This window comes from Anopheles coluzzii, chromosome 2 (assembly GCF_943734685.1).
Source record: "Anopheles coluzzii chromosome 2, AcolN3, whole genome shotgun sequence".
In the NCBI taxonomy this organism is placed as follows: domain Eukaryota; kingdom Metazoa; phylum Arthropoda; class Insecta; order Diptera; family Culicidae; genus Anopheles; species Anopheles coluzzii.
Window position 1 is genome coordinate 66,942,063 of NC_064670.1, and position 12,875 is coordinate 66,954,937.

At 44.7% G+C, this 12,875-nt stretch overlaps 1 protein-coding gene across 1 annotated transcript; it reads left to right on the forward strand.

Moving 5' to 3' along the window:
• Positions 1 to 1,106: 1,106 nt before the first annotated feature.
• LOC125908329 (uncharacterized) lies at positions 1,107 to 2,420 on the forward strand. Its single transcript, XM_049611027.1, has one exon. It carries the CDS (start codon positions 1,107 to 1,109, stop codon positions 2,418 to 2,420), a length of 1,314 nt encoding a protein of 437 aa, XP_049466984.1.
• The last annotated feature ends 10,455 nt before the right edge of the window (positions 2,421 to 12,875 follow it).

Sequence of the window (12,875 nt, forward strand, 5' to 3'; positions counted from 1 at the left end):
CGCTTTTAGTTTGCTGAAAGCGGGAACAACCATTAGCTCGGTTAGTTCACTAACTTTTAAGGTTAGAATTATCGCTGCTCTTCGAGATAAAGCACTTACCGCAGGATCTTGGCCGGTCGGGCTCGGTGTGCGTGAGTTTATCTCACTCCCGCAAAGGCCGTCTCACCATCGTCCTGATCTTACCAACACAAACACACCTATACCTGTTCGACATAGCCCGATGCACCCTGTACAATTATCACCCGATATGAATTGTACCTTAATATCGCCTGCTCCACCAAAAACAACTACAGCCACACCAAACACCGTTAAAATGCACCAAACTACTATTCAACACTTTTTTCTTAAGTAACAATCACACAACTGTTTCCTCAAAAGGCACTGTGCCACTGAATCTGACTAGTCATTTGTTTACACGAAATAACAACACGTCAACGACACGATCTCTCACCGATGACCTTGCACCAACTTACACACGCATACCACTCAATGTCCGTTCCACGTCTATAACTGTATACTATCAGAATGTGCGAGGTTTACGATTCAAAGCTGATGAGTTCCGTTTAACTGTGTTAGAAGCGGACTATGATGTTGTGGTACTCACTGAGACTTGGCTCGATCCCAGCCTTCCCACAGCTCTCCTATTTGGCGATGCGCACTGTGTCTATCGTTGCGATAGAAATGCCGCAAACAGCTCTCTATCTCGAGGCGGTGGAGTACTAATTGCGGTGAGTTCCGCTCTCCGCTCTCATGCGCTTCCAGTGCTTGCGCAAACACTTGAATTCGCTTGCATCTGCATTCAGCTCCCGACGTACCGATTATACATTGCTGCTGCCTACCTTCCTCCCAACCATAGCACGGACGAAGGAAAAATAAATGCATTACTGGACACCGTCAACAGCATTTGCGACACACTAGGTCCAAACGACAGATTCGTGCTCGTGGGAGACTTTAACCAACCCGCTCTTTCCTGGTCGCCTGCGCAATCGAATCATGAAACCCCTTTTGTGTTTTTTGAACCTCATACTAGTTCAGTTAGTAGCGCCCAATTCGTCGATGGACTGCACCAGAATGCGCTTTTCCAACTTAATAACAACACTAACTCTATGGGGCGCATTTTAGACCTTGCATACGGGAATTGGTCAAGTGCAGCAACTTCTTCGCTCATACGCGTCAGCGAGCACCCGCTGCTGCCAATAAACTGCTATCACCCACCGCTCGAATTTGATTTGGAAATCACAGCATCGTCTATGAATCACGCTACCACTGTTACAGAAATAAAGCTCAATTACGCACGTGCTGACCTTACTAAACTCAAGAGACTGATCTGCTCCTTCAACCAATCGTTTGAATGCTCAAACTATACATCCATTGACCATGCCACGAACGATTTCTCAGAGTTTATGCGGGCCGCATTGCGTGAATGTGCTCCTATTAAAAAGCCCCATCGCGGACCGCCGTGGGGTGACCGCACATTACATGCCCTAAAAAAAGCAAAGCGAGCCGCTTATGACTATTTACGCGCTAATCGATCCACACCGTGTCGGCTTTACTACAATGGTGCTCATGCACTTTATCGACGTTATAATAGAGTCTGCTATCGTCGATATATACGCCAGACTGAACGAAGCTTGCGAAAGTACCCTCGCCGCTTTTGGAGCTTTGCCGACAACATGCGCAAGTCAACTGGCCTCCCCTGGACTATTCGGTATAAGGATAATTGTGCACACTCGCCATTAGATATTTGTGAACTGTTCGCCACGCGTTTCGAGGATAGCTTCATCTCTAACATCACACCTCCGGAGGCTGTTGCTTCCGCGCTCGTGAACACTCCGGCAGATGCAATTCATGTCACGCTACCTATCGTCACCGAGACCCTGGTTACCCAAAAAATCGAGCGTCTAAAGTCGTCATACTCCGAGGGGCCAGATGGTATCCCAGCGACAATTCTCAAGCGTTGTGCCGTATCGGTAGCTCCTGTTTTAACTAAGATTTTTAACGAATCTCTGCGCACAGGAACCTTTCCATCACTGTGGAAGGTCTCATGGCTAACACCCATCCACAAAAAGGGCAGCAAAAACGAAGCAGTGAACTATCGAGGTATTACCTCTTTAGCTGCCTGCGCCAAAGTGTTCGAGCTAATCATCTATGAACCATTAATGGCATCTGCCGGCAAATACATCAGCACTAACCAACATGGATTCATGCCTAAGAGATCAACTACGACAAATCTGATGCAATTCGTTAGCGGCTGTTATAAGTCCATTGATGATGGTATGCAGGTTGATGCCATTTACACGGACATTAAGGCGGCTTTTGACAGTGTGTCCCACAACATTCTTCTGGCAAAACTTGATAGACTTGGATTATCACCACCCCTGGTAAAGTGGATGAAATCGTATTTATGTAAAGTTAGCTGAAATGGGGAGTAAATAAGAAGACCGGAGATTTGAGTTCTACACGATTTATTTTCATTCGTTTCGCAATTCACATGTATCCGTTCTCTTATCGTTCCCAAACTAACTCACTGTCCCCAAAGCGCGCACCGCTTTTATAGTTACTGGCCATCTTCCCTCTCGCTCCGCGTTACCCGCCGTAACCGCGTTCTCTTTCTTAGTTCGTTCTCGCACACTCTCTTTCTTCTTTTCCTTTTCGCGCACCTTCCGTCGCTCGCGCACATTCCCCTTATTCTTCCCCATTTCACACGGCCTTTCCTTGACAGATCCACCGCCCCGGAGGATCTTCGCCGTAACACTACACTCGATAAGGCTTCATATGCGACGCTGCCGTCGACGTCACGTTCGGCCCTTCACCGTCAACCTTCACCACGTCATACCGATCGTATGGTCGCACACCCGTCACTTTGTATGGTCCAAGGAATTCCGCAGCATACTTCCGTCCTGGACCAAATTGCGTCCGTTTGATCGCTACCAGATCTCCTTCTCGATACACCGTCGCCGATCGTGCTCGAAGATTGTAAGACTCTCGCTGTACCTCTTGCGCCTTCTCGATAGAAGCCCTGGCGCCTGCTCGCATCTGCTTACGTTGATCGTGGTACTGAGCAACCTTGATTTGCTCCATCAGCTCGCCGAGTCGAAGGTCTTCCTCGTGTCGCATTGGTACACCAAACATCGCTTCGAATGGAGTAATGCCAATACTCTGATGCGGGCTGGAATTAATCCAACGCTGTATGTTCGCTACATGTTTGTACCATTTTGTCGGATCATTGACACATAACTTTCGCAGCATACCCATTATTACTTGATTCACTCTTTCCACTTGGCCGTTCCCTCGTGGAACCCCTGTAGAAATTTCAACTCGTTCGATATTTTTCCCTTCACAATATTGTTTGAAATCATTTGATGTAAACGCCGCCCCTTTGTCACTCACAATACGTCTAGGATTACCGAAACACTCACTCTGTGCTGACAACCGTTGAATCACTTCGAACGAATTCGTCGTTTTGGTGGGGTAAATCCAAGTGTATTTGCTGAACGCATCCACCACAACAAATACGTACCTATACTTTTTTCCGTCGTATCCATAGGACCCAAATGGTCCAAATGATAAGTGTCCAACGGAGTGTCACCTTTTACTATGGGGTTTAACAGACCTTCGGTTTTGCCCCTTTTCCTCTCGGCTAAAATACACTTAACACAGCACTCTATCGTACGCTTCACTAGTTCAATCAAATTGGGAATATAAAACTCCTGTTGTATGATTTCCTCCAATTTGCGCGCACCGAGATGGCCGTTCTCGTGTACCGTACGGATTAATTCACTTTGCATCGCTGCCGGTACCACTATTACTTCTCTCCCTTTTATTACTGTCATCAACAAATCGTCACTGAGAAAGTAATCCTCAAACGGTTGAACTTTTAGAAGTTCCACTATCGCTTTCACCCGTTCATCACTACGCTGTGACCTTCTAAGTGCTTCGATCATTGGGTCACTTGTCACTATCATAACCGGTGCCCTGCTTAAGGCATCCACATGTTTCATCACTGTCCCTGATCGATGTATCACTTCGTATTCGTATTCTTCCAACATTAACGCCCATCTTGCTATTCTGGCCGAAAGCTCTTTCGCCTTCAATGTATGCTTGAAAGCAGCACAGTCCGTTATGATTTTGAACTTGATACCCAGAAGATACACCCGAAACTTTTCTACCGCGCGAACCACTGCCAATACTTCCAGATGATACGCACTGTAATTTCTCTGGGCACTTGACGTTTGTTGGCTCATGTACGCAACGGGATGAAACTTATCATACTCATCTTTTTGCATTAAAACAGCCCCATAGCCGTCCTTTGATGCATCAGTATGAAGTTCAGTTTCAGTCTTTTCGTCATAGATTTTCAACACTGGATCCGTCACCAAAACTCGTTTCAACGTGTTGAAGCTGGAGCGTTGCTCCTCTCCAAACACATATTCCACCTCTTTCTGTAGCAACTTCGTTAAGGGTTTAGAAATCGTGGCATAACCCCCAATAAATTTTCTGAAATAACCGGTTAGACCTAAAAACCTTTGCAATTGTTTCACGTTTTTCGGTTCAGGAAAACATTGAACCGCTCGCAATTTGCCCGCCGATATGCGATAAGTGCCGTCGCGTATCACATATCCGAGATATTCTACTTCTTTTTTCAAGAACTGTGATTTCTTCCAGTTAAACTGCACCCCATTTTCACTCGCGATTTTCAATAACTCCTTTAATGTTTGAAGGTTAGATTCCTCATCGGAGGAGGGGATTATCAAATCGTCTACGTACACTAACACCCGAGCACTCTTTATCAGTTCGCGGAAAACATCCGCCACGAATCGACTGAAGCTTGCCGGACTGTTCGCTAATCCGAAAGGTGTACGCAAAAACTCGTACTGTCCCGCATGCGTCACAAAACCGGTGTATCTTTGGCTCGATTTCTCCACAGGGACATGAAAAAATGAATTTTTCAAGTCGAGTGTGCTAAACACCTTGGCGGATTTCAATCAATCTATTTGATCATCAATGTTTCTCATAGGGAAACAATCCTTCACCATCTTACGGTTTAGTTCGCGATAGTCGACACACACACGCAACGTACCGTCTTTCTTCCGTGCCATCACGACCGAACTGGCAAAATCACTCTCACTCTCTTTAATCACACCTGCTGCTAACCATTCGTCGATGGTTTTGTTTAACACTTCCCTTTCTGCCGGAGCGAAACGCCTTGGAGTTGAACGAACCGGTGTCTCGTCGTGCAAAATAATCTTTGTCTCGACTCGGCTTTTCACTTGCTCCATTGGTTGGTATTCCGAAACCAATTTTTTTATCTCGTTCGCGAATTTAGGTGGAACGTCGAGTTCTTCCTCCTTTTCACACATTATAGTTAATACTTCGTTCGCTGGACCACACGGAGTGATTTCGACGCCCGCCGTTGTCATTGTCACCCGAAAATATTTCAACGAATCCCTGCCCAACACTGTGTCGAATGACATGCTCTTGTCCGGAACCACATAAAAGGGTACCAAACTAAACACATTATTGTCCACTTCGACGTCTATAGTGAACAGACCAAGTGCTTTTGTCGTCAAACCGCCGAAACCTCGAAAACACATTGGGGTCTCAGTCAACTTGCCCCCCCCGATTTTCTTATAACACGCATCCGTCATAAGGTTGTGTTTGCTGCCGCTGTCAAACAAAGCGTTGACCGCCGTATTGTTTAAAACAATTTCGATCGTTGCCATCGCTTCCTCTACAACGTTTATTTTTGCAGCCGTCACGTTTTTGTTTTGCGCACACTCACTCGCCTTGTGCCCGTGCGCCTGGCATAAAAAACACTTCGGACCACCCTGCGCTTTTGTACACGCTCTCGCTAGGTGGCCTTTGTTACCACAAATGTAGCAGCGCTGCTCCGTTCTTTTGTCTTCCTTGCTAGGCAAGCTCGCTCGCTTAGCCCCATTGTCCGTCACTCTCTTGTTACGAGCCTTTAGAACTTTTTCATAGTTCTGTAGCTTTGTTTTCAGATCACAAATCGTCTGAGCCTCGTACAATAACGATTTGTAAAAATCGTCATTAGTCACACCATTCACGATATACTCGCACAAACTCGGCTCATCGAGATCGATTTGTACGGCTATTCGTTGCATGTCATAAATGTATTCTCTCATGGTCTCGGCCGTTCCTTTTTTCCGAGTTGCCAGAATACGGTGTACATCGCTCGAACGCACAAATGGTGCAAATTCAGCGATCAATTCTCGCTTTAACTTCGCATAACTCCCTACATGACGCAAAGAATTTATAAATTTTCGTGCCGTACCCGTCATCTTTTTGCGACACATAATGAGCATTTGCTCATCATCCCACCCTGCGGATCGCGAAACTGATTCTAGATGCGATAGCCAATTCTTCACGTCGTGGCCATCTTCCGCGCCAAACGTTTCGATACTGTCCTCCACGTCTCGAAACGTATATACTCGCTGTGGCCGTTTGGGCGTCGATGCCCTTACAGCCGTTTGAAAAAAATCCGAATCGTCGTGAACGTCCGCATCCACGACTTCTTCTTCGTCCTCGAAATCGGCTTGCACAACTTCGCCTTCATCTTCACGCTCATCATCAGGTCGTGTGCCAGTATCCTCGCGATTTTGGACACAGTTAACCGATTCGACACTTTGTACCCTCCTGGACATTCCGACGGTGTTTCCTGATGGATTAATCGTGCGATAGATGACTATTCTGTTAGCCATCTCCGTCTTTCCTCCCGCAGTGGCCAAACCAAGCCTTTCACACTCGCGTGTAAGGCCAACCTTAGTAAAGATCTCGCACAATTCCTCTACGGTCGCCATACTTTCGACACACGCACACGCACACTCACAGTTTTGCTTAAACAAGCCTCACGATTCCCTCACAATTGCTTCGGAAAAGCACACTTCCCCACACTTTCCTCACGGTTGCTTCTGAAAAGCCTCACAATTTGCTCACTATTGCTATTCGAAAAGCCTCACAAGTTTGCTTAACAGTAAGCCCCTCAGTTTCTTCACAATTGCCTTAAGAAAAGCCTCACAGTTTGCTTAAAATAAGCCTCACAAACTTGCTTAAATAAGCCTCACAGGTTTCTCACAATTGCTTTTCGAAAAGCCTCACAGGTTTGCTTAAAATAGTAAGCCACACATTCCTCACAGGTTTGCTTAATAATAAGCCTCACATTTCACACAGATTTGCTTTTAGAAAAGCCTCTCAGTTTTGCTTTACAAAAAAGCCTCACAGTTTTGCTTTTAGAAAAGCCTCACAATCATCACAATCGTCACAACTGTCTTTGGGATGCATCCCGGTTGAGCCCCCATGTAAAGTTAGCTGAAATGGGGAGTAAATAAGAAGACCGGAGATTTGAGTTCTACACGATTTATTTTCATTCGTTTCGTAATTCACATGTATCCGTTCTCTTATCGTTCCCAAACTAACTCACTGTCCCCAAAGCGCGCACCGCTTTTATAGTTACTGGCCATCTTCCCTCTCGCTCCGCGTTACCCGCCGTAACCGCGTTCTCTTTCTTAGTTCGTTCTCGCACACTCTCTTTCTTCTTTTCCTTTTCGCGCACCTTCCGTCGCTCGCGCACATTCCCCTTATTCTTCCCCATTTCACATTTATGTGGTCGTTCATATGCAGTTAGAATGGGCTCCCACCAATCTAGATCTATCGGTGCCTCTTCCGGCGTACCCCAGGGCAGCAACCTGGGGCCTCTGTTGTTTCTGCTCTACATAAGCGACTTGTGCACGGCACTCCCGGATAATAGTTGCCTACTCTACGCAGATGATGCTAAAATCTATCGTGAAATCCGTGAGCCCGAGGACCATCTTCAACTTCAAGCCACTTTGACTGAATTTGTCTCCTGGTGCAAGCGTAACGCACTAAGCGTCTGTATCGATAAATGCGCCATAATCTCATTCAGCCGTTCAAGAGCTCCAGCGCTGTTTAATTATACGCTTGATGGTCAGAACCTCGAAAGAGTGAACTGTGTAAAGGATCTAGGAGTCCTCCTAGATGCTAAACTCTCCTTCGAAGAACAGATAGATCAAGTAGTCGCTAGTGGCAATCGTCTACTTGGCTTGGTCATAAACATGACGCGCGAGCTTCGTGATCCTATGTGTTTCAAGACACTGTACTGCGCACTTATCAGACCACTGCTGGAATATGCTAGCATTGTTTGGTGGCCAGCATCTACTCGGGCACTTGCGCGGCTAGAGTCCATTCAACGGAAGGCAACGCGCTTCGCCCTTCGTGATTGGCCGCGTCGTCTCGACTACAGAACTAGGTGTCTGCTGCTTCGAATCCCGCCTCTCGCCGAACGTGTTGAGCACACCAGACTAGCATTTATCACGGGAATCTTAAACGGAACCATCGACTGTCCCGAGCTGCTTTCAAGGATTCACCTCTATGTTCCTGCCAGAATACTCCGTCGCCGACCAATGCTGGCAGTCGCTGATACCCGAACAACATTTGGCTCTCGCAACCCCCTTCTTTGTATTCTTTGTTTTTTGCCGTCTATTAAATTCAGCTAACGATATCTATGAGCCTGGAATGACGATAACGGAACTGACTTCACTTTTAAGTGTTCGGAATGCGTTCAACAATAACAATATATAAATGGTCTGTTCGTTATCTAATGTAATGTATTGTAAACAAATTTTGACTCGAGAGGGCTTCATAGTCCATCGATTAATAAACTAAACTAAACTAAACTAAACTTAAAAACAAGGCGTTGCTAGGTAGCAATACTTGCTGTATAGCTACGTTATGCAACGCGCCAGCGATGCGCGCTTTTTTAGCGATTTTATGGAAAACATAGGCTAAGAAGAAAATGCTGATCGACGACGGTCAGCATTTTTAGAGTATAAATTCAATAAAAAAAATTAATGAAGGCATCATTTGCCAAGAGCCAGTTGGTGCATTTATTATTGTGCTTAAGTCGGCGTGTACTGTGCCTGTCTTGGGCTGCTGCTCCGAAAGACAGTTTCGTGTGCGCGACCAATGGTGGCTCCAGAGAGGATGCATCAACCAACGGATCGGCAAGTAGTAAAATGCTCTCCTTTCCCTTCTTTCTCTCCTTCGCTCCTTTTCCTCCTTTCCCTCCTTTCCAACCTTTCCAACCTTTCCCTTCTTTTCCTCCTTTCCCTCCTTTCCTTCCTTTCCCTCCTTTCCCTCCTTTCCCTCCTTTCCCTCCTTTCCCTCCTTTCCCTCCTTTCCCTCCTTTCCCTCCTTTCCCTCCTTTCCCTCCTTTCCCTCCTTTCTCTCCTTTCCCTCCTTTCCCTCCTTTCCCTTCGTTCCCTCCATTCCCTCATTTCCTTCCTTTCCCTCCTTTCTCGCCTTTCCATCCTTTCCCTCCTCATTCCTTTCCCTCCTTTTCCTCCTTTCCGTCTGTCGCTTACGATAATTTAGCCTTAAAAACAAAGCGTTGCTAGGTAGCAATACTTGCTGAATAGCTACGTTATGCAACGCGCCAGCGATTAAACGCGCTTAACGATTAAATAGAATTTTACGATTTAATGGAAAACATAGGCTAAGAAGAAAATGCTGATCGACGACGGTCAGCATTTTTAGAGTATAAATTCAATTGAAAAAAATAATGAAGGCATTATTTGCCAATAGCCAGTTGGTGCGTTTATTATTGTGCTTAAGTCGGCGTGTACTGTGCCTGTCTTGGGCTGCTGCTCCGAAAGACACTTTCGTGTGCGCGACAAATGGTGGCTCCAGAGAGGATGCATCAACCAACGGATCGGCAAGTAGTCAAATGCCCTCCTTTCCCTTCTTTCTCTCCTTCCCTCCTTTCCCTCCTTTCTCTCCTTTCCCTCCTTTCCCTCCTTTCCCTCCTTTCCCTCCTTTCCCTCCTTTCCCTTCTTTTCCTCCTTTCCCTCCTTTCCCTCCGTTCCCTACATTCCCTGATTTCCATCCTTTCCCTCCTTTCCCTCCTTTCCCTCCTTTCCCTCATTTCCCTTCGTTCCCTCCATTCCCTCATTTCCCTCCTTTCCCTTCGTTCCCTCATTTCCTTCCTTTCCCTCCTCATTCCTTTCCCTCCTTTTCCTTCTTTCCGTCTGTCGCTTACGATAATTTAGCCTTAAAAACAAAGCGTTGCTAGGTAGCAATACTTGCTGAATAGCTACGTTATGCAACGCGCCAGCGATTAAGCGATTAGTGGCTCCAGAGAGGATGCATTAACCAACGGATCGGCAAGTAGTGAAATTAATTTAGAAAACATAAATAGGCTGCAAAAGCATCTGAAAGGTTAAGCACTTCGTGCAGTTAGCGGATCAATGCTTAACCCAGAAAACCGTTGCGCTCGTAATAACCAGGCTCGACAAAATGGTCGGGAACCCTGAAAGCATTTACATGTCTTTACTGCTAGAATTACTAGTGATAAAACATATAACGACAGATAATCCTTCAGCATTTTTAGAATTTTCCAACGCTTTGCGCAATCTCATTGACAACATGGTGTTGTTGAAGCAAGAAGGATTTTTGAATGACCAAAGGCTGCTAAACGATTTAACATCAAGGTTTTCAACCGAACTTCGGAACGAAAGGTTGAACGAGAATCGAACCGTTCGAACAGTTCGGTAAAGTGCACGAACGAACGAGATTCTTAACAAAAAACGACCAGGACTTTTGGAAGAAACTGACTACACCGAACGCGTTCGAACGTTCCGTTCATTGTTCGACGACACACATAAATGTGGTAATGAAACGTGCAAAATCATATTGCTTTCTCGCTCTTTCTCGCACCGTGCGAACGGGTCGTCAGAGATCAAAATGTACCCTGTTGGTGTTGAAATCGTACCCATACAACTCAATTCCTCGAACGCCGTCGAATTTGTCAGGCAGTGTTCGATACGTGTGCTGCAAGGTGTTATAAATGACAAGGTGAAGTTGTTCAGAGCAAAATGACATTTCTCGACTTGACATTTCTCTTCCGGGGGCTACGGTATAAAAATCGGGGAGGGCTGGTGCGGGGTAATGAAATTTGTATGCAGAGAGTGACAGATGTCCCCCACAATGTCGCCCAGCAAAAGCGATAAAAATCAACCTTCTAAATACATTATCCTTGGTGTGCTGTTGGTTTGGAAATCGTATCTATACGACTGAATTCATCGAACGCGTTCGAACTGGTGCTCGATCTGTGTTCTGTTGGTGTGTAAATCGTACCTACACAACTGAATTCATCGAACGCGTTCGAACTGGCTCATTTGTGTTCGATCTGTGCTCTGTTGGTGTGGAAATTATACATATACAATTCAATAGATCGATCCCGTTCAAACGGATTATTCATTATTCGCGAATGAACTGAACTGGAATTGCGCTCATCATGTTGATCCATATTTAAGTAGTTTTTTTTACAGAATCCTTGAGTGTGTATAAGACATAGGGTACAATATATGCTGGAGACGTCTATGCTCGTATTAGTTTTATACATGCTAGTTTTTGGTCGGTTTTTCGATAGCTAGCCAGACAGCAGATGGGCCGAGTCTTTACAGGGTTTTACAAGTCAGAATCGAATGTCAGCAAAACAATTTCAGAAGCTCAAGATGCAGTTTAGCTGTCAAAAGTTGTTGTTTCACCGCACCGATGCTATTTTCAATAGCGCAATTTGATTTTTAAATCGCTCAAGTTGTTTTTTTTAGAGGCCTTTCGCATCGTTTTGCAAATTCAAACACGAATTTTGAGATTATTTGTATACAAATCAATTATTTAGTGCATTTCTAGCGTTATACTAATGAAACATTACGTATTTATTGTAAAAAATGAGTGTTTCTGTGCAAAAAGCTACGAGCACTTGCGTATGTAAACATGTACACTGTTTATGTAGCTTTTTGTACAGAAAATCACCATTTTTACCATAAATACGTAATATTTCATAAATATAATGCTTAAATGAATAAAAGCATTGATCTCAATCATATAATCTAATAATGAGTGTTTGAATTTGCAAAATGATGCGAAAGGCCTCTAAAAAAACAACTTGAGCGATTTAAAAATCAAATTGCGCTATTGAAAATAGCATCGGTGCGGTGAAACAACAACGTTTGACAGCTAAAGTGAATCTTGAGCTTCTGAAATTATTTTGCTGACATTCTATTCTGACTTGTAAAACCCTGTAATGTTTTTAAATTATTGGTGTCAACCGCAGAATGAGTACTTCTTTGGCTACAGTATGCGTCTATGGCGGGTAAATGAAAAAGATAACGAGCGTTCTTTGTAAATAAACACCCCATGAAAAAAAAACGAAAGAATCGTCGTTCACGTACGGTTCTTTTTGGTGAGCGAACTAGTTCGTTCGCGTTCGGTGAAAAGAATCGTTTTGCCCATGCCTAGTTGAAACACACGATAAGTACGAAAAAAGATAACAAGAATCTTACGCTACAAGACCTAGCAGAATGGCTGAAACCCTCTGAAGAACTAGCCATTATGCGGCCACGAACGAAGGAGTATCCAAGCAAGAAAGGTCGAAACATCAAAATATACAGCATTGTCACAAAGGGCCAGAAAAGGAAACAATATGTATAATTTGTGGATTTCCTCACGAAACCACTCGTTGCAGGCAATTGAACGGTAAGACACCCAATATAAAATTAACTCTTTTTATTCGGCATAGAATTTGCACCAATTGCTGCAAGTACAGCAACCATAACACCAAAAACTGTCGCCTATCAGCACAATGTAGTGTGGTACGGTTGCGGCAAAAGGCATCATAGTATCTGTTGTGTACTGGATTGCCAAACTACGATGAGTTTCAATCGATAGGTTTATTCAAACTGAACGTGTTATTTGCATTCCCTACTTTTTATAGTTCAGAATGTAACAACGTGAACTATGATCAATTAATAATTATTACATGAAAATGTTATGAT

What these genes read in the sequence shown, in the direction of transcription:
- LOC125908329 (XM_049611027.1), top strand. Translation starts at nt 1,107, where the DNA reads ATGGGGCGCATTTTAGACCTTGCATACGGGAATTGGTCAAGTGCAGCA.